The sequence below is a fragment of the Solanum lycopersicum genome, chromosome 10 (genome assembly GCF_036512215.1).
Source record: "Solanum lycopersicum chromosome 10, SLM_r2.1".
In the NCBI taxonomy this organism is placed as follows: Eukaryota; Viridiplantae; Streptophyta; class Magnoliopsida; order Solanales; family Solanaceae; genus Solanum; species Solanum lycopersicum.
In genome coordinates this window covers 2458311-2480091 of record NC_090809.1, presented here as the reverse complement: position 1 = coordinate 2480091, position 21781 = coordinate 2458311, and the positions used below count along the sequence as shown (strand labels likewise).

General features: G+C 31.3%; 4 protein-coding genes and 1 non-coding gene across 5 annotated transcripts; 1 reads left to right on the top strand and 4 right to left on the bottom strand.

The window, feature by feature from the left end:
• Window positions 1-599: 599 nt before the first annotated feature.
• LOC101244999 (signaling peptide TAXIMIN 1-like) lies at window positions 600-1207 on the top strand. The gene is made up of 2 exons (XM_004248141.5): window positions 600-820; window positions 909-1207. Exons 1-2 carry the CDS (start codon window positions 711-713, stop codon window positions 1030-1032), a joined length of 234 nt encoding a protein of 77 aa, XP_004248189.1. The 5' UTR covers window positions 600-710; the 3' UTR covers window positions 1033-1207.
• A 731-nt stretch (window positions 1208-1938) lies between these two features.
• On the bottom strand, window positions 1939-4203 carry LOC101262056 (seed biotin-containing protein SBP65-like). The gene is made up of 2 exons (XM_004248434.5): window positions 2393-4203; window positions 1939-2314 (listed from the first exon to the last, which is right to left on the bottom strand). Exons 1-2 carry the CDS (start codon window positions 4109-4111, stop codon window positions 2117-2119), a joined length of 1917 nt encoding a protein of 638 aa, XP_004248482.1. The 5' UTR covers window positions 4112-4203; the 3' UTR covers window positions 1939-2116.
• Window positions 4204-5134: 931 nt separating this feature from the next.
• LOC101245295 (protein trichome birefringence-like 39) lies at window positions 5135-8776 on the bottom strand. Its single transcript, XM_004248142.5, has 5 exons — window positions 8466-8776; window positions 7656-7827; window positions 6974-7149; window positions 6271-6429; window positions 5135-5865 (listed from the first exon to the last, which is right to left on the bottom strand). The coding sequence occupies exons 1-5, from the start codon at window positions 8732-8734 to the stop codon at window positions 5577-5579; spliced, it is 1065 nt and encodes a 354-aa protein (XP_004248190.1). The 5' UTR covers window positions 8735-8776; the 3' UTR covers window positions 5135-5576.
• Window positions 8777-15980: 7204 nt separating this feature from the next.
• On the bottom strand, window positions 15981-21330 carry LOC101245590 (uncharacterized). The gene is made up of 8 exons (XM_004248143.5): window positions 20836-21330; window positions 20178-20290; window positions 18791-18840; window positions 17889-18122; window positions 17562-17714; window positions 17020-17115; window positions 16906-16926; window positions 15981-16463 (listed from the first exon to the last, which is right to left on the bottom strand). The coding sequence occupies exons 1-8, from the start codon at window positions 21144-21146 to the stop codon at window positions 16296-16298; spliced, it is 1146 nt and encodes a 381-aa protein (XP_004248191.1). The 5' UTR covers window positions 21147-21330; the 3' UTR covers window positions 15981-16295.
• A 142-nt stretch (window positions 21331-21472) lies between these two features.
• Window positions 21473-21546, bottom strand: TRNAT-AGU (transfer RNA threonine (anticodon AGU)). Its single transcript has one exon. It is a non-coding gene; the product is annotated as a tRNA-Thr (tRNA).
• Window positions 21547-21781: the final 235 nt, after the last annotated feature.

The window sequence follows — 21781 nt, the reverse complement described above, 5'->3', positions numbered from 1 at the left end:
AATATAATCCCATATGAGTAAATTTAATCCCCGCCAAACATTTTTTTTTGACATTTTTATTTCAATGACTAATTTATAATTATTATTTTGATAATCAAATTTATTTATGCTTCACTAATATTCTTGTAAAATTTATTGTTTTTTCTTTGAATACGAAATTAAATTACAATACGCACAAAAAAAATAGTTAATTTTTTTCTTTAAACTGAGGAATGAAAGTAAAAAACATAATAAGAATAAGAAACTCAAATAGTTATAATAAAAGAAGTCAAAAATTAATTTATGTATGAAAAAAATTAAAATATACCTTGAACTTTGATAGAAGAATCATATATACTACTAAATAATTATTTTTTAAAAATAAGAAGTAATAAATGTAAATTTAAAATTAATTGTTTAACTTCCGTTAAATGAAAGGTATATGTGAGCCATTTTGTAACGGCAGGGGTATATGTGAGCCGTTTATATAACGGTAAGGGCATATATGGGCCACTTTTATAACGAGGAGTATATCAGCAGCTCCAAATGACAAAGTTGAAGGGTATATCAGAAGTATTCCAAAAAAAAAAATTAATAAATCTTTGGAATTCCCATTAAAGTATTCCAAAAAAAAAAATTAATAAATCTCTTTACTATTAGTTGCTATAGAAATAATCTTTTTCTTCTTCACAAATTGTAGAATTTTTGAAGTCAAAATTTGCAGAGTAACAATGTGCTGTAGAGTTAGTGGTTGTAGGCCGTTGGCCTTTCTTCTTAGTCTCCCTTTTGCTCTCCTCTCTCTTCTCGTCTCTATCATCGGCGTTATCGTCTGGATCATCGGGTTCGTACTATTTGTTTAAATTGTACTAATATTAAGCTTTCGAATTTGTATTTGATTGATTTTTGTTTTCTTCTGGAATTATGTGTAGGTTGTCATCGAGTTGCATATGTCCTTGTTGCCTTTGTGTAACTGTGTTGGTTGAATTGGCATTGAAGTTGATAAAAGCCCCAATTCATGTTATGGAGTGGTTCACTAATCAAATCCCTTGTTAACACACACTGTATTACTTTCCCCCTTTTTTTTTTTTTTTTCATTTTTCATATCTTATATTATAGGATTCCAATGGATTATTGTTGTTTTGCTTCCATCTTTTTATGTATGTAAAAATTCACAACATCTTTGTTTTTATATATAAATAATATTGTGTATTCTTTTGATTAATTTCTAGTTTCTCACATCCTTCTATTGTACTGTATAATGTGTATATGCACTTTTTTCTCGGAAAGTCACTTAACTTTGAATTTTAACTCAAAAGTCACTCAACTATCCACTCTTTCCTCAAAAAGTTACTCAATCTATTAAATTATTTTTTAATTAAAAATTATTGATATAATTATTTATATAACAAACTAAAAATTTTAAAAAATAAATTAAATCATTTAGTGATCCACCCACCTAACTCGATCCATAAAAAAAATGATGACTCATTTTATTTTGTCTTTAATCCTAAATTAATCCCTCTCTTTAAACCTTGAATTAGGATTAAAGACAAAATAAAATTGGTTATATCATATTTTTTAATGAATCGGGTTAGGTGGGTGAATCACTAAATGATTTAAATGGTATTTTTATTTTTTAAAAATTTTGGTTTATTATATAAATAATTAATATCAATAAATTTTAATAAAAAAAATAATTTAATAGATTGAGTGACTTTTTATGGAAAGAGTAAATAGTTGAGTTGAGTTAAAATTCAAAATTGAGTGAATTTCTGAAAAAAGAAGTATGTAGTTGAATTGACTTTTAAGTGAAAATTGAAAGTTGAGCGAGGATCTGAGATATTAACTCTTATGTATTTTGACTCTTTTTTTTATTGTTGTTCTTGATAAGAATAAAGTTTCTTATATTTGATTTTTTTTAATTGATGAACAAACTTAAGATGATCCAGCACAAAAAAGAAGAGGATACTAGCTATTTTTATCTTTGCTAGATATCACAAAAACAAGTTCCAGGGCCTTAAAAAATTAGCCCCTAGAAAGGTGATGCACAAAAGCATTCTGGTTTGAACTTAAAAACACTTGAGACAAAGAACAAAGCTGTGCTCTAAATGCACAAAATTTCTGTTGTGACTGATGTTTATTTTTCTCCATGCTTAACTGATTCTTCTACATGTCCACGTCCAGCAATAAGATCTGTAGCTGTCTTGCCTATCTCAACTATAGTTTCACCAATTGCTTTCAATAGTCCTCCTCCCTGCTGCATGTTTTCCTCTCCTCCTGCTGATTCAAATTCTTGAAAATCTTCAGTTCTAATGAATTCACTTCCAGTTGCTCCCTGCAAAGATTTATATCAACCAATATCTAACATAGTGATGCATATGCAAGAAAAAGATTTAATTACTCATGTTTTTACCTTGAAGTCGTATGATCTTTTGGCTTCTAGTTCCCTCTCAGCTTCAGCTTTCTTCCTAGCTGTATACTCTGCTGCACTTTCTTCAGTTGAAACCACATAGTCCTTAGCATCAGCCAACTCGTTCTCTGCATATCCTACAATGTTCATTCCAGTGTCAGCAACTGCATCCTTAGCGGCCACCGCCTTTTCCTCGGTGTACCCTGCAACATTAGAAGCAACACCAACCACAGCTTTTGTGGCCTCTGCAGCTTTCTCTGCTGTATAATGTGCAGCTCCCCAACCAGACACTGCAGCTTTGTCCTTCACAATCTCGGCTACTTCCCCTGCATATCCTAATACTCCTTTGCCTGTTTCTAATGTGATGTCTTTCGCTTCTACTGCTCTCTGCCCAACATAACCTGCTGCATTCTTTGTTGATTGAACTGTCGTTTGTCCAGCACTTGAAAGGGTATCTGTAGTTGCAGCATAAGCTTGCTGACCCTTATCAAGAACTGTGTCCTTAGCCTTCTTTGCAGATTGAGCTGCATTTTGTCCAGCACTTGAAAGGGTGTCTTTAGTTGCAGCATAAGCTTGCTGACCCTTATCAAGAACTGTGTCCTTAGTCTTCTTTGCAGATTGAGCTGCAGTTTGTCCAGCACTTGAAAGGGTATTTGTAGTGGCACCATAAGCTTGCTGACCCTTATCAAGAACTGTGTCCTTAGCCGTCTTTGCAGATTGAGCTGCAATTTGTCCAGCACTTGAAAGAGTATCTGTAGTAGCACCATAAGCTTGCTGGCCCTTCTCAAAAGTTGTCTCTTTAGCATTCTTTGCTGATTGAACTGCAGTTTTTCCTGTGCTTGAAAGGGTGTCTTTAGTAGCTGCATAAGCTTGCTGACCCTTGTCAAGAACCGTGTCCTTAGCCTTCTTTGCAGATTGAGCTGCATTTTGTCCAGCAGTTGAAAGGGTAGCTGTAGTAGCACCATAAGCTTGCTGACCCTTATCAAAAACTGTCCCCTTAGCATAATCTTTGGCCTTCTTTGCAGATTGAGCTGCAGTTTGTCCAGCACTTGAAAGGTTATCTGTAGCAGCACCATAACCTTGCTGCCCCTTGTAAAGAACTGTGTCCTTAGCCTTTTTTGCTGATTCAGCTGCTGTTTTTCCTGTGCTTGAAAGGGTATCAGTAGTTGCATCATAAGCTTGCTGGCCCTTCACAAAAGCTGTGTCTTTAGCCTTCTTTGCTGATTGAGCTGCAGTCTGTCCTGTGTTTGAAAGGGCGTCTATAGTAGCAGCATAAGCTTGTTGACCCTTGTCAAGAACTGTGTTTTTAGACTTCTTTGCTGATTGAGCTGCTGTTTGTCCAGCACCTGAAAGGGTGTCTGTGGCAGCAGCATATGTTTGATCACCCTTGTCAGGTGCTGTGTTTTTAGCATAATCTTTAGGTTGTTGTGCTGATTGAACTACATTTTGTCCATGACTTGCCAATTCTTTGACATTATCATTACCCTTGTGTCTCTGGCTATGTACTTCAAACTTGACACCCCCTGGCCTCTCTTCAAAAGAATGTTTATCACAATCATTTGTGACATGAATTGCACCAGCACCACTTCCAACTTGTACTTTCACAGAAGTAGCAGCACCAGTGTCACTACCCCTTTTGGGGTCTCTTGTTCTCTTGATTTGGATTTGATGTTGTTCATCAATAACGTTGTCTTCTCTTCTTCTTACTTGTTCTGAAGCCATTGGTGTTGGTGGTATATAGTAACCAAAAAAGAGGTAGTAAACTTTGATAATTTTGATTTTGACTTTGGAAAGATTTTGTGTTGAAATGTGAGTGATGAAAGAGTGTATAAAAAGAGAAGCATAGAGGGTGTAGGTTGTTGACAAGTGGTTCAATTAGTGGTGAGTGTTGAGTTTTGTGTCATGCCACATGGTGAGATATGGTGGATTTGAGAAAACTTCACTAGTCACCAATCACTTTACAAACGTGTCACTCACTGATTTTGTCTACGTAGCAAAATTTTTACTCCCTCCGTTTCATTTTAAGTGACACTTTCTGATTTCAAGATTTAAATAAATTTATTAGATTATAACTTTTTTTATAGGTTTTTCAAACATTATAAATTGTCAATTGTTATGACTTATAATAATTTTTATAAATTTTATAAATATATAAATTTTATTTCAAAAAATTTAAAATTTCATATTCAAATTATCGATTAAACTTAAACTATTTAATTCTCGAAAATAAAACCTTCATATCTTCTCTGTGGTTTTTGAGAGATCAAACTGTCACTTTGTTCCAAGAAGCAGGTTTTGTCTTTTTGGTTTTTTGACATCATTAATCATTATTAGTCACTCTGTTTTGTTTAATTATTGATCAGAATATAGGTATAATTATCTTTTCAGATTAAAATTGAAATTTCATGAGATATATTTTGATTAAATTAAGATTTTATAATTTTTTTAAACTCATTTTTTCATAATTTTATATTTTTTTTGACTGGCGTGATATATTCAATGACTCTATATACTTGAGACGCGTAAGAAATGTTTGAATGTTACGTAAATAAAAGAAATTATACAAATTACAAAAAATATATATTCAAAAAATAATAAATCTTAGTTTAGTTAAAATATGTGCTTGAGATTTCGAGCGTAATTTAGAGCTCATTGTGTTATACCCTATTATTTATCTTAAAAAACAATTTGGACTAAGGCAACTTTTCATGCCTATAGATCTTATACAACATTTTACAATTCAAATATGAAAATTCTTATTTTGTCATTCAAATAAAAGTGAATCAAATTCCTAAACAACATACATCTTCCTAGTAAAATAGAATAATGATCATATATATATATATACTAGAATAAATTACTTTTTGTGACGACTTTGTCACCACAAAACTCTACAAAGGACTTTTCGTGACTACTTGAATGCCACTTACAATAGTTTTATTGTTAGAAATTTATTCGCGACGACCCTTAAAGAATAACATTTCTATGCAAACTTTAGGGGTCACCATCAATAAGTTTTAGCGATTAGACTATCTCAAATCATTTTATTTTTCGGGGTCACCATCAATAAGTTTTAGCGATTAGACTATCTCAAATCATTTTATTTTTCGTGACAAAACTTTCAAAGTTGCCACGAAAAACCATATTTTTTGTGGCGACTAAAAGGGTTGTTCGTGTCGCCGCGATTTCAACCAATAAGAATTGTATAAAGAAGTAGGTTCCAAGTATCAGGCAAACCAGGTAGACACCAATGGCTACAATCTGATCCATGTATATCACTATAATATCCTGGATGTCCATCTTTTCTATATTGTGAAAGAGTTGTAATATCCAATAAATAAACTTTGTTTTTAATGTTTTTGATTACTTTGTTGACCACATTTGCTTCTTGTGGTGTCCCTGCTGGATAATTTGTGCCAAAAAATGGTTGTGTTTGTCCTTTGCATGATTTTGATGGTTCATTCCAATCCTTGCCCCTGAAAATTTTCACCAAATTTAGGACATTGTAGTTACATATTCAATCGCTCGATAAAAAATATTTACAGTTTGATAATTAATATACATGTGTTATACACTTGAGAGCGATAGACATTTAAGTTAATTTTTCTTTCTATCTTATTTTATTAAAAAAAGAAATAGAGTGAATAGCTTATGTGATCATTTAACTATAACAAATCTACCGAAGTCACTTACATGTTGTTTTGTATAAATAAAGTTACTCTAGTAATTAGACTAGCTTATTAACAAAGTAATCATAGAACTAAAAAAAGGATGATCGCATAGATCGTTTTTCAAATTTGACTTCATATGATATATATATATATATATATTTATTTATTTATAAACTCGAGAAGAAATCAAGGAGCTAGACGATTGCTTACTTATAGTGAGTGGGTGAAATTCCTTGAAAGAAGACTTTAGTTTTAGATGGGTCGATATTTTTATCGACCCATCTAGCCCAAGTGGTCATTCCTTTAAAAAAAGCAACAAAACGGTCCATATCTTTGACTATTTTGCCCCTGTATTGGATGTAATCCCACCTGCAATATTTACACAATTAGAGGATATTAATTGGATGGATTAAATTAAAATTATGCAAATATTTTTACTATTTTTTTATAGTTTGAAATAGTTACATTTTATTTTATCATTTAATAATTTTATATCAAATTTTAAATCAGACACATGTGAATGACACTAAATACACAATTTATATATATATATATATATATATCAACATAATTTGCATGTATGTGGAATACCAGATATGAGCAAGATATGAGAGCGAGAGCAAGAGGAGACTAGATACTAGAGAGCTTAATGGGAGGAAGGTGAGAAAGGTGAACGTGATTGTCTATGTATCTCAAACACATGTGAATCATACTAGTACACACGTGAGGCAAGTGAGATTTATCTATGTATTTTAGATACACGTGAATCCATTTGGATATAATATATTTAGAAGAAATTACACCTAATTTTAACCTCATATATTTCGAGATATATACATTTTTCTTAATACACCAAAATTAGACAAAATTTATAATATATATTTAAGTAATTAACTCCTAAACTAATACTTACGGTTGAGAGCTGCCAGTGTGAGTCCACCAATGCCATGAATTGAATATCAATACATCCATTCCCACCCAAGCCTTGCCATCAGTAATAGAATCCAACTTCAAAACAGTGCCAATTTTTTCTTTGACCATGTCCACCAAGTATGGAGTACGATACATTGACAATCTAACTCCATAGTCCTATACACAATTTGACTGCTCGATTAAAAATATTTATAATCGTTCAACTTAAGATACATATATTATACACTTACTATACATTGTGTTATATTTACCGACTTTTTTATGACTATTCAATTTAACTCCTCTTTTTGTTTTTATTGTGTCTAAAAACGGAGTAATATATTTATGCATTTCGAAATGTTGTGTGTGCAAACAAAGACACATTAGCTATAATTTACTTAATTATGATCCGTGTAGGAGGAAAGAGATTAACGAGATTAGAAAGAATAGAGAGACCAGCGAGATACGAAAGAGAGGAGAGAGACATAAGTGATTTGTATATCATAATAAATAATAAATTCATAGATATATAGTTGAGGGATTTAAAGTGTTATCTTTTTCCCTTCAATTTATGAAATGACAAGCATGTGTTGCCAAATATATATAGTTAACAAAAAGTTGAACTAAAAAGACAAATAAATAAAAACAATTTTGCATGTGCATAGAATTGAATTTTAACTCACCAAGAATGCAATTTCAGCAATTCCATTTTTCTTTGTGAGTGAAGTTTTAGCATTTGGCAATGAAGAGTGAATCATGCAACCCAATGACTCCCACATATTCAAACTTAATGAGTCACCCACAAACATTATATTCTTCCCCTTGTATTTTTCCAAGAAAACCAAACCATTGAACCTACAAAATAGTTAATAATCAGTTTAAGTTTTAAACACAGACGATATAAAATAAACTTTGTCAATAAAGATAGAGTAAAGATTTTATTCATATGAATTTCGAATTCTAAAAAAACAATCTTAATTTGATTCAAAATTTATTTTTTATATGTATTTAATAATTTTTATTATACAAGAATTTGTGCAAGGGAATATTATATATTATATGCTCCATTACCAAGAATTTGTGCAAGGGAATTCAAATAAAATGCTAGAATTTAACACTTAATACTTGTACCTTATCATTTTTACAAATTTGAGACCCCTTTTTTCCTTCACACTAGAATCATTTCTTATATCAACATCAATTTATACTAAATTATAATAAAATAAAGGTAAGGTGTGCGTATATTCTGTCCCCTTCAATCCTTACTTATAGAATCACACCTTTAACTATCTATATTACAACAATGAGTCCAGTATAGTCTCATAAGCAGGATTAGAAGAGTCTCGTCAAGAGAAAACAGAATATAAGTAGACCTTATTCCTACCTTATTAAAATAAAAAAAGATTCTTTTAAAAAAAAATCTCCGACTCGAGTAAAACATATAAGGAAGTGCAAAATGCAAAAAGAGGAAAAAAGAGAAAGTAGTACTCTACCTTGGGAGGTTGCAAGAGGAAGGTTGCCATCTATATTTGAGGTACAAATTATCAGGCCTCTTGTACTTCTGGCAATTAAATTCATTATCAATAAATGGACATTTTGAGAAATCATACATAGGATATGAAGAATCAAAAACCCATTTTCCAACAAAAATATTGCACCCAATATTGCTAATTGCATCTATAGAATAATTATTAGTAGCATTCACATAATTATTTATTCTTACAAAAAATATCAAGAATAGAGAGAGTAACAAAAATTCCATCTTAAAAAGATAGCAATTTGTATAATTTGTGAAGTGGGAAGAATAGGATGATGTACTAAATATATATAATATATAGTATGAATATAATAAATTAAAGTGATGTTTGCAAGAATTTTGAATTTTTTTTTATGTGAGATGTGGGGGCATCATGGGGTTGTTTTATTTTAAAAATTCAAAAACAACACATGATTGATTATTTTTTCTCATGGATTTTATTTTGGAGGGTAGTTTGATCTCAAAACTTTTTGACATCTAGGATGTTTCATGGAAAAAGAAAATTAATATTTATATTAATATATGCTGTGATTTTTCTCTGATCACCGTGTGAATGCAAGATTCTTTGTATATCGAGTTGTATTTCTATAACTTTTTTATTTTATTTTGCAAAAGATTTAAAATTCAGAAACTATTGATCTCGTTGGTATGAATTTATATCGTGTAAGGTCTATTAAAGTAGGACGCATTTCCCATCAAAAAACATTTCTCATATTTCAGTTTATGAATTCGAGATCTTAATTTTGTTAAAGTTAGAGAGATCTCATCCATTCTACTATATTCCAACGTGGTGTAGTTCTTCACTATTTCTAATTAGTTACTTCGTTCGTATTATTTTATATAATGTGTGACGTCATATTCATTCCTATCATATTCTTTGATATATGTACTATTATTAATTAGCTATTCGTATTGTTCATCAACTATTTATATGATTATTTTTAATTGGCGATGAATTTTTTTTTATAATTTTATAATATCTTAAAATTTATAATTTTAAATAAGTCGTAAATATTTATACTACCATTATAAAATGTTGGGGTGGGAAGCATAGGGAAACAATAATGTTTGTAAGAATTATATTATTATAAATGAAATGTGGGGGCAACATGGAGTTATTTTATTTGCAATAAATTCGAACTAAACATGCTGATTATATTATTATTTTTTTCATTTAAAAATGGAGGAAACTAAGCACTTTTATTTTTTTTATGAAAAAAAGTTATTTTCACATGGATTTTCTTTTGGATGTTAGTTGGTCCCCAAAACTAGTTTCACCATAGAATGTTTCAAAAAGGAAAAAGAGTTGCATTTTTATTTTTTTTGTAAAATAACAATTTAATATTCAAAATCATGGATTAGTAAATTTGTACGTTAGAGGTTCGAATTCACTTCTTAAGTCAGCGAAAGATTCAAATCATAATTGAAGTGAATCAGAAAATGCTAATTTAAAAGATTCAGAATTTGAAATCGTAATTTGACTTTTTTTAAAAAAAATAATTAAAAGAGGATAAATTTTCAAATCATAATTAATGACCAAGTTATATATGGCCCCTACCCAAGTTAATAATAAAATCTGAAAAATACTATCTGTCTACATGATTAATTCCACTATATATCACACTCAATTTACATACTAAAATGTTGAATACATATTTAATAATTTTAATGTGGATTTATGTATAAATCTTGACAACTCATGAGAGTTGCCTCATAAATTATTTGTTTCTATGAGGTGCCTAATTTAGTATGCACATATTTTAATTAAATTTATCATATACATGTTACTTTATATTAATATTAATATTGAATAAAATTATTGTGACAACTATTGTCCACATAATCACCTTCTAAGTCAATGCAAAATTAATTAGTATAACAAATTCATTTTTTTCTAGTATCCTTTTCCCCCATTTAGATAAGTGTGTGTACCATTTCAAGAGTATACTTCATAGCTTGGACTTTGGCTATGGTGAATATATTAATATAGACATGCTAATTGTTTTATTTTTTATTCGGTGTCTGATATTTGTTTTAAGATTTAATTAATTTAAATTTAAATTAAAAAACTTTTATTATTAAAGTTCAGGTGAAAGGCGACTTTATTCATCCATGTCCTAAATATGAGATGTCTGGTTAATGATGAATAAAAACTTATCACTTGACGTCGAGATGAAATGGAGCTAGGTGTGAGATCGGGGCAGGGTGTGTGTATTAATATAAATTTCTTCATTTACTTTGTATCTTGCTATCTTATTATCATGTTTTCTTTCTATCTTACTTTGAAAACTATACTTTGAACCGATCGAGGATCTACCAGAAATAGTCTCTCCAATTCATAAAGGTAGGATAATATCAGTGTACATTCTAACCTCTTCAGACCCTATTTATAAAACTAAATTGAATATATTATTACGTAGTTGGATCGAAAAAAAATATTTCAAAATTCCCTACTTCTCTACAATGCACTAAGGTAAGTCATTTTTCTAATTTTCAAAACTTTATGTTTCTAGATAAAATAACTAAACATGGAAATAAATTGTTTTGTCATACCTAACATACTTTCAATAACAATTTTTTTAGCGCCATAAATATTATGATATGTTTTAAAAGCATAAATTTCAATTTTAGGAAAAAAAAAGGTTTAAAGAATAAATTGAAAACAAGAGAAACAATATATTAATGAACTAATTGACTTCTAAAAGAAGACAATTAGTTGTTAGATTAGGTTGTGACAAATAAAAGGAGATTATTATCCTTTTCATTAGATTATGACTTTCCTTCTAAACAAGCATTTCAAAATTATCATTCGAATATAATTACATTTTTAAAAGTATATTATATTGTTTAAAAAATGTGTCCCCACCAGAAATATTATAAATAAAGCATCCTGCCAATTAATTAAAAATAATATGAGTACCATACATGAAGAACTAGAAAAGTGAACCTAATTAGTCATGTGTGAGAGAGGTAATAGAGTTATGGATATTACCAATATGAGTTGTGGTATACGTGAGAGTGCTTCACCCTTAATCAGAGATTTTGGGTTCGAGCAAAAAAAAATCGTTGGGAGCGTAAATCCAGAATGGCCCTGCAGAGTGCGACTCAAATTTAATCGGAGCTCTAATGTGGACTTCGAACACAGGACGAAAAATAATATTAAAGAGTTATGAATATTACTAACCTAGTATTGAAGATTAAAGATTATGGACATTCACTCCTAACACCTCCTTTATATATCATCAATAATTTTTAATTAAAATATGAGTATTTTCGCAGAACAAATTACACTGTTAATCTTTTAATTATCATATGTATAGATCGTGCGGATGGATTAACGAAAATGTGCAAAAATTCTATTTGCATCTTTTATTCTATGAGTCTCTTCCTTTTTGTATATTATATCGTCACTCCTTTTTACATTACTCACTAATTCAGATTTAAATATAAAAGTCATTTGATCCAAACATTATTAAAATACCGCTTCTAATTAATGAATGACAAATATTTTTTTCTTGATGACTTAAGAATGTGATGAGTCGACATCAGGTATCAAACGACTCCATTCACCGAATTGTCAAAGAAATGAATCATCTGATCTTGAAATCTAACAATCAATAACTAGATTTTGTTACCTACACACCTTTTTCTTCTTTAATTCACTATTACCAAGGTTTTCCAACTTTCTTATAATATGAAACAAAAATATAAATAACAAGAAGAAAAGGGAAATGAAGTTAGGATAAAATTATAAAATTGACAAATACAGTGTCCATACGTTAAAGCAAACATAACAAGAAAAAATTGATATGGTATGAATACTATTACTTTAATTTTCTTTATCATATTTGAGAATTAATTTTTTTTAATAAAATTTTAAAATATTATAGTAATTACTTTTACTTTTTTTTTTAAAAAAAATAGACCTCATAATTAATAGCTGGCTACTTCTTAGACCTCTATCAATTGAAAATACGTCTTCTCATATCATTACATGCCTGATATCATCACAAAAAAATATTTTTTTATTTTAAAGAAATTTATTTCTAAAATAGATATGTTTATAAATATTTTTAATTAATTAAACATAAAAGAAAATTTGAAAAAAAAATTGAAAACACCCTCCCCCATCCCATGCCAAATACACCTAAATGGAAAAAAAAAAATATGAAACCTTAGAAAAAAAGGCACAAAATTGAAAAATTATGTTACTCTCCTATTTTAATTTGTTTGTACTAACTTTTTTAATCAGTTAAATAAATATTTTTTGTATAATTTTTTTATTTTAATTTTTTGCATGACATATATAAAATTACAAAAACAAAAAATTATTTTAATATATTTAACATATCTTTAATTTATTCAAACGATTTTAAACACATAAAGAACAAACAAATTAAAACGATTGACGAATTAAACCTACTGAAATAGCTGGCTGTATCTGAAACAACAGACCACCTTACAGCAATTTTTGGAATGAAGCATTTGTACATTAATTAATTAATTAATTAATTAATATGTAGGGTTTAATTAGTTGTATATATTTACCTAACTATTTTTTTAATGGAGTGTCAATACTCAAGTGTACTAATTAGATGCCAAAATTCATAATTAGATTATTTGGTGAAATCCTATGTTTACGCAAAGGGTGATCTCATTATATTTGGTTCTATTGATTTGACTTTTTTCCATATCTAAAAATGGTAAACTAACAAACACCTTTTTTTATTATTAATTAAAAATTTTGACGTTAATAATTATGTTTTTTGATGAATGTATATATAATAAAATATTATTCTTTAAGTGTATTTATACGTAATTTCGATGAATATTTTAGAATCTATATTGGGCATTTAGGGCAAATTTATATGAATCGGGTGATTTTCTGTGTTTTTCATGTGTGTTATCCCATAATATTTTGGTGATATAGCATATGGACAATTCCGCCATTATTAAATCCTCCAAGGGGTTGGGAAAACAATATGTACAGTTTCACAATTCTTAGATACCATTTTGGACATTTAGTGGCAAACTTACAAGAATAAGGCGATTTTCTCAGTTTTTGTGTGTGTTAGCCAGAAAATTTTGGTGATATGATTTACAGACGATTTCTTTGAGAAATCTTTATGGAACTCTCTGTAGAGAACTAGAGGAGAGTACGTATAGTCTCACAAGTTTTTAGAGTCCATTTTGGACATTTAAGGGTCAATTTACGGGAATTGGGCAAACTTTTGAATTTTTCGTGTATCTTAGCCCATAATATTTTGATGATATGACTTTCAGTCGATCTCTTTGTGAAACATTTGCAGAACCTTACGCAGAGAATTAGATTAGCAGTACATCTACAGTGTCACAATATTTAGAATCCATTTTGGGCATTTAGGCATCAATTTTCAGGAATTAGGCAATATTCTCAGTTGTTTATGTGTGTTAGCCTGTGAATATTTTGGTGATATGACTTTTGAATGATTTCCTTATTAAGTCCTGACAAACACTCTACATTGATTTGGGGAGTTGTACATACAATCTCACAATTTTAGAGTCTAGTTTGGGCATTTAGGGGCCACCTTATAAGAGTTAGGTGATTTTCTCAGTTTTTCATGTGTCAGCCCAAAAGTATTTTGGTGATATGGATTTTGAACGATTGGGGAAGCAGTACGTATAATCTCACAATTTTTAAAGTCCATTTTGGGCATTTACTAATTTACAGGAATTGAGCGATTTTCTCAATTTTTGGTGTGTGTTAGCCCATGAATATTTTGGTGATATAGTTTCTAAACGATTTCTTGGCATAACCTTTACAGAACCCTTCATAGGGAGTTTAGGGAATAGTACGTAGAGTCTCGCAATTTTAAGAGTCCATTTTGGACATTTACAAGCCAATTTATAGAAATGAGACGATTTTCTCAGTTTTTCGTGTGTGTTAGCAATAGGTATATTGGTGATATAGATTCAAAATGATTTATTTGCTAAACCTTTATAGAACCCTCAATAAAGAGTAAAGGGAGCAGTACGTACAATCTCATAATTTGTAGCGTCCATTTTGGACATTTATAGACCAACTTGTAAGAATTGGACAATTTTCTCAACTTTTCATAAGCGTTGAATATTTTGGTAATACAGATTCTAGTTGATTTCTTTGTGAAATCTTCACGGAACCCTCCATAAGGAGTTTGGATAGTAGTTTGTACAATCTCACAATTTTTAGAGTCCATTTAAAAAATTTGAAGAACAATTTGCAAGAACTAGTCAATTTTCTCAATTTTTTCGTCTGTTTGAATATTTTTTTATGATATGGCTCCGAACGATTTCTTCATGAAACTCTACTTAACCCTTTATAGAGCTTTGGTAGTAGTACGTACAGTTTCACAATTTTCAAAGTTCATTTTGGCATTTAGAGACCAATTTACATGATCATTGGATAATTTTCTCAATTTTTCGTGTGTGTTAGCCCATGAATGCCTTGGTGCTTTAACTTTATAATAATTTTCTTGTGAAACCTTTATGGAACCCTCCGTAGGAAGTTTTGATAGCAATACATAGTCTCACAATTTTTAGAGCACATTTTGGAAATTTAGGGGCCAATTTTTATGAATTAGATAATTTTCTCAATTTTTTCATGTGTGTTAACCCATGAGCTAACTTACGAAAATTGAGAAATTGCATAATTCATGTAAATCCAAAAGTATGTCCTAAAATCGTGAGATATACATACCCCCCCCCCCCCCCCCGCTGCGTTGCCTATAAAGGGTTCTGTAAAGGTTTTGCAACTCATATCACCAAAATATTCATTGGCTAACTAACACACATACATAAAATTGATATAATCACGTAACTTATATAAATTGGTTTGTAAATGCCAAAATATGTCCAAACAAATGGTGAGACTATGACTGCTCCTCAACTCCCAACAAAATTTTTTGTAAAGTTTTTTCACAAAAAAAATCAATCGAAAGTCATATCACCAATATATATATATACACGGTAATTCACAAAAAAATTGGAAAAATGCCTAATTCCTACAAATTGCTCGTTGTTAATTATAATTTATTTGGTACTGTAATCATAGTTTGCCATTCGATGCCAACTCATCTAATTAATCCAGATTCTTATCGTGTGAAATTCATCCACAGAGCAAAACATATCCGATCCTATCATGACTTTTTCTATTCTCAAGACTTTGAATCTAAAATCTCTAAACTAATCATATGGTATTCAACCATCCTATACACACTCATCTAATCAATCCAGATTCTTATCGCGTAAAATTTCATTATCTGTAGATCATATTTGGAGGCAAATTAAACCCATCACTTGGCTCTAAAATTCACTCCTCCCTTCCAATATGCAAACAAATTTAGGTCTCTTAATATATTACTAAAAGTTAGTTTCCTTTGTTTTAACAGTATTTTGTAAAATTAAATAAAACAACTACAGTTATATCACAACTCTTCCAGGTGAAAGCAAATAATTAGAATAATTTTTTAATTTATTTTTTTTATTAAAAAAAAACATGCAATCTCATGTTCACTAGCACTAATTAAATTTTCTGCATTTTTAATTCTTTTCTTCTGAAAAGAAATATCAGTTCCAACTTTACAGATTATCTATGTTTTCCCTCACAATTTCCTGGGCCTGAACAAGTCTCAGCAACAACAACAACTAACAACTTACCCAGTGGATTCCCGCAAGTGGGATCTGGAGAGGATAGAGTATACGTAGAGCTTAGTCGTACCTCGTGGAGATAGAAAGGTTGTTTGCGAAAACATGTGTAAGGTGGAGAATGTTAGTAAGGGACGGTGGCAGTAACGGTTCTGTGTCTGGGATCAGTGAGAACAGTTTGTACATTAGCAAAACCAGTTTCCTTGATCACTCTTTCAAGATCAGTCAGATAGTATTCATCCAGAAAAGGTTCTGTGCTCTTCATCAATGTAAACAGCACTGGTGGTAATTCCTGTACATTTGAAATACGAGAGAAGTTCAGTGGTGGAGCGACATTTGCTGAAGGGGGTTCATCTGAATCCCCTTCGCCAAAAAATATAGGGGATAAGACACACAAAAAAAGTACCACGTTTTTGTGAGTTCCAGAGCTTAGTCGTACCTCGTGGAGATAAGCCAACACATGATATTTTAGAAAGGTTTTTGACCATTAACTCAAAATTATAGTACCATGTATATACGTGGAAAAAGAATTAATGTTGTTGAATCCCCTAAACATAACAGAGCATTTCTTTAAACCCCTTGATGAAAATTCCCATTCACGCCATTAGGTGGACTCATAAATAGTTTGTTGGTAGTTTGTGTTTGAATTGTTGAGTAGAAAAGGACAACCAATTTGAGACTTCGATATTGAATTGTTTGTGATTGAAAATTTGTAAATGAAAGAACAGACATACCTGAAGAATCTTCGACTTTGGCTGCAAAAGAAAGCAAGAAAATGTAATAAGAATGATGTGAAATAGTAGTAATAATAATAATTATCAGTTGATTAGAGTGATCTGGTAAATTACCGAGTTATCAGTTATAGCAACAGTTCCTCCAGGTCGAAGCAAACGAAATGACTCTTTCACTATATTTCTTATTGCTCTTTCAGGACATTCATGAAACTGCGCACACAATAAAAAGTCGAAGATGATTCTGTGAACATACTCTTCAAACAAAATCTACATCCTTTAACTGTTGGTTTATGATTATAACCGATATCCATCAACCATGAGGAGGTTTTTTGGATATGAATTGAGTGATATTTGAAAAAGTAGTATTTGAAGTTGAAGTTGAAAAATGGAATTTGAAAGTTGAAGTTGTCAAACTTCATATAGGATTCATTAGAAGATCGGTGAACATCCTTTACATTTATATGATCGCGGGTACTTATCTAACAACTAATGTTGCTTTGAGCAGTCAGAAGGACCATATATGTTGAAAAAAATGATGTTCTCATGGATTCTGCTGTACTGTTCATATGGAACGGAATACTAAGTGCAGGAAAAGGATGCAAACTATTTTACTGTAACGTATGTGATTTATCGCTGCAGTTTGCTAGACAACATACCACATAAGGAATTGAAACGAGATCAAATGATTCGGAAGGCAAGCCAGTGTTTTCACCGTTTGCATGTATCCAGCTGATAGGATTCTTTCTCTGGTTTCTTTTCTTTTCTTTATATTGAGCAACAGAAAGAAAATAAGGTGAAAGATCCAAACCCTGCAGAAGACGATCATAAGTCAGAAAGATACCAAATATTTAAGATTGACCAAATCATAGTTATCAACAGTAAACTTTAGTTTAGATGCATTTAAGGAGCTATTACAATGTACGGCACTATCTAGTCTTCTCTTTCTCTTATGCAGATGATTATAAATGTTTGTTCTTACTCACAGTCACTTTAGCAGAAGGAAATCTGTCTGCAAGGTATCCAGTGCTCACACCAACCGAGCATCCAATGTCAAGAATGTCTCTGATTGAGAAATCTGCTGAATATTGCTGATGATGTTTTTCTATTGCATCAAGCCAATTTCCGCGGACTATCTGGTTTGCTTCATCAAGTGAAGATGCATTAGGAATTGCACGTCTCACCATTGACATAGTTGCGGCGTCTGCTTCAGCTGCAGCCTGCAGTAGTAAATTAAATTTCACTCTTTTGTCCATGCAATAACAAAAATGACACTTCTGGAGAAGTTTTCCCTTCTTTCATTCTGATCTCGTGCGATAGAGATGAAGTAAGGTCTAGTCCTTGAATATTTTTATCACAGATAGTGAGAACAAGGTCTTCCCCTGGTGGATTTAGCAACGCACCACTGAAGTAGTAACTTATACTCCCCCTCAGGATGACTAAGAAAGAAAGTGTTTTATAAAATGAAATGTAGGGAGTACAACGTATACATCAAAACATCCGAAAACATATATAGAAAGGAGTGGGTCAAAAAGAATGATGGAAGTAAAACCACGTGATGCCTAGAATCAGTCAGTTTATTGGTTAAAAGTTGTAGGCATACTAGTTCCCTCGACAAAAATACAGCAGTTGGACAAACTTGAACTTTTAAGCAGCTTCATAACCAAATGAAATCAACACTAGAACCATAAGCAGATAATCCGAAGTACATATCATAACCTCAATAACTTAATCATCAGAAACAAAAGAAGCCATAGAAGTACAGATAACCAATGAACTACAAACAAAAACCAAGAGCCATTTCAACCTAGATGACTTGACCAATAGAGCTCAAATGTAAAGAAGTTATGGCCTAAACTCAGAAGAAGTGTTAGATTTTAATTCTTACCAGCCAGGACAGGTTCCCCTCATCATACGCGTGGAAAGGATTGAGATAATCTGGAAGAAGAAATCATGTGTCAGCCAGTTGGTCTTTTTGAAAGGGTGATCCAGTATAGTAAAAAATTCAAAAGAAAAGGTTGTGAAGTTCTTAAACACAGATTCTAAGAGGAGTTTGTGTTACGGAGGACAATGGCTAGGCCTACGTCCCCCTCCTCACGGAATAATTTTTCAAGCTAAGAGAATATTCATCTAGAGCTAATAGTTTGAAATAAGGTGATTCCTTAAGGAAAAGATGGATCTACAATTGGTAAAATTCAAACCTTTCAATGTCACCTGAAATGAGACGTTACGAGGGCTTTTAATAATCAGCAGGAGCTAAACACAGACATCTTAGAAAAATAGCTATGCTAGTTATGCTATTTTAATCTAGAAAATGGATTGTACATAAGGGATAGATTTGAAGCAGCAAGTTGTATTACTATGACAAATTGATAAGACTACAGATACAGATAACTATGATTGTGATGTTTCCAATCTCTGAATGTCATAGCACTCACACTCCATATTACACTCAGGTTCCCGTTGTTATTGGATAAGTCACTAGTAATGGCGAGTCCAAAAGTGCAAATTTGCTTCCAAAATACATGGTTCCCTTCTGTATTTATCCTGTTCTCTTCTTAAACCTCAAACGAATTACAAAAAGCAAAAAAAAGAAAAACGATCCTCAAATGCTGAAATTATCAGCTTCTGCTTATTTGTCTTCTCCCTGACTTGGACTAAAACCACTGGCCTTGGCCAGTTAAGTTTTGCAGCCACTAAAAGTAAAGTTGAGTAATTCGCTGAACATTTACAGTTGCAGGTAAGCTGATTAGAGCAAATCAAAGGATTAAGGAAAAATATAAAGACAATGACATTGTAATAGTAACAAATGAATTATCTTTTGAACTTATAAAGTAACTCCATGCCCAATTGGTAGAGCACATCCACCTCTAATCATAGATTAGGCTGTTGAGTAACCAGAGGTAAAATGAACGCCTTGGAACAACTCGATGAATTTAGTACTGTCGTTTAGGAGGCCCTAATAACTATAGATTGAAGCTATCTAATTTTATGGTATGATGGTTGATTTTCATGGCCTAGTTGTCCCTACCGTCTTTTCTTTTAGATCAACAAGACTTTTCTCTTATTTGGTATGCCGCTCCACAAGCAAGGAGTGCAAGGCATGAGTGGAGCAAAAAGAAAGCAAGGGAATTCTTCTCTATTTTGGGAAGAAATCCTTTGATTGCATACTCAGTACAGATACTTTGACTTTCTTGTTCCACTGGTTAGAACCATTTTTAGGCAGGGTTACGAAAAGGAAAAAAACGCTAAAAGAGGTTTCATAAGAAACTCACAATCAGGGTAGACAATAGCAGGATTCTCAATGCTCTCCAACTCTTTGTAAACATCCGAATTCAGTATCTCCTTTGTCATCTCTGTCCATGGAATATTAGTTTTCTCAGCTGTACTGTTCAAAACCCCACTAAGTCAGATCAATTCACTTTCATTCTAAGAACTTCTCAAGAAAATATAAATAACATCAGAAATACAAAATTTTGTCACATTCTTCAAATAAATGTATATAAGTAAGTTCTTATATATATGTATTGAGCAAACAAAGTTCTGAGTTCAATTATGTACTTTGCAATTTTCCAACTTGCATTGTCATGTATTTGTCTTTCCTACCTGAACTATCACCAACTATTTATCAAAACACACCTCGAAGCTAACTAAACTAAGTATTTTAATACAATCATCAAAAGCCATATAACAACTTGATTTCCCCATAAAATTTCATTCACATGGCAGCTGACTTATTAATTTCACAGCGTGTTTTGATAAATAGTTGGTGATAGCTCGAATAGTAAACGCAAACGACTCATAGTTTAAGTAGGAAACTCTCAAAAAATAAAAATAAAATTGGCAATAGTTTATTTGCTAACTTAGTCAAGTTCTGTATTGAGACAATTCAACAAACAGATAGTGTGCATCAATGAAAGTAGTAGAAATGACCTTATGAAAACCTGTCTAGCACCGAGTTTGAGTATAGAAAATAGAGGTTTGATGGAAATGAGAGTTCCAACAAGACGTGAAAGTGGAGTTTCCCCTGACCATCGAGGTCTTTCAAGTTGTCCTTCTTCAAATACCTCTGCACTTCTACTACTACTACTACTACTACTCGAAGAAGAAGAAGAAGAAGCAGAGAGTTTAAAACCCAAAATTCGTCTTTTTGCTGCAATTTTCAGTAATGGGTCATGGATTGAATTGTTGGTAATGGTGAAGAAACTGGGATTTGAAGTGTTAAGCTTGAAGCTGAAAGCCATTTTTGCAGTTCTTGAAACAGAGCAGTTATTTTATTTTTTCTAACTGAAAATTATTTCAACTAGCTTTTTTTTTTCTTTTTCTTGTGGTTTGAATTGAAACACTTTGGCAAAATCTTCAAAATCGAAATGGACCAATGAGAAGAGACCACGTGTACTTTCATACTTCTATACGATAAACTTCGACATCAAACTCTTAGCAAGACTATCAAATATATCGGTATTAGAGTTGACATCGAAATATTATAAAGCTTTGTATTTGTGTTAGAGTTTTTGGAGATTAATAAAAATATGTTACTCTTGTTGATCAAATTTAATTAAGCAAAAATTGCTCTCGTTGAGAGTCGAACTCAAGACCTCCCGCTTACTAAACGGGTGCTCTAACCAACTGAGCTACGAGAGCTGCTTGTTCTATGCTTTTATCATATATTACTTGACCAAACCACTTATTTATTTTGATTTTTTCCCACAAAAGATGTATTTATTACCAAATTAAATACCGATGAAAGAAACTCATGAGATTTTCTTACCAAGGACATATTTGTTACCAATTTACTATCCCTATTTAGTTTTCAACTTTAAAATATTATGCTAACTCCCCAAATATAATAAATATATTTTCTAGTTCCAAAAAACAT

Coding starts and splice junctions, on each gene's coding strand:
- LOC101262056 (XM_004248434.5), bottom strand. CDS start 4,111: ATGGCTTCAGAACAAGTAAGAAGAAGAGAAGACAACGTTATTGATGAA. Junction 2,315..2,392: donor AAAGATCATACGACTTCAAG/GTAAAAACATGA, acceptor AAATCTTTGCAG/GGAGCAACTGGAAGTGAATT.
- LOC101245590 (XM_004248143.5), bottom strand. CDS start 21,146: ATGGCTTTCAGCTTCAAGCTTAACACTTCAAATCCCAGTTTCTTCACC. Junction 17,715..17,888: donor TTCCTTCTGCTAAAGTGACT/GTGAGTAAGAAC, acceptor CGTCTTCTGCAG/GGTTTGGATCTTTCACCTTA. Junction 16,927..17,019: donor TTGCTATAACTGATAACTCG/GTAATTTACCAG, acceptor TTTCTTTTGCAG/CCAAAGTCGAAGATTCTTCA.
- LOC101245295 (XM_004248142.5), bottom strand. CDS start 8,734: ATGGAATTTTTGTTACTCTCTCTATTCTTGATATTTTTTGTAAGAATA. Junction 7,828..8,465: donor TCCTCTTGCAACCTCCCAAG/GTAGAGTACTAC, acceptor ACTATTTTGTAG/GTTCAATGGTTTGGTTTTCT. Junction 5,866..6,270: donor ATTTCACCCACTCACTATAA/GTAAGCAATCGT, acceptor GAAAATTTTCAG/GGGCAAGGATTGGAATGAAC.
- LOC101244999 (XM_004248141.5), top strand. CDS start 711: ATGTGCTGTAGAGTTAGTGGTTGTAGGCCGTTGGCCTTTCTTCTTAGT. Junction 821..908: donor GTTATCGTCTGGATCATCGG/GTTCGTACTATT, acceptor AATTATGTGTAG/GTTGTCATCGAGTTGCATAT.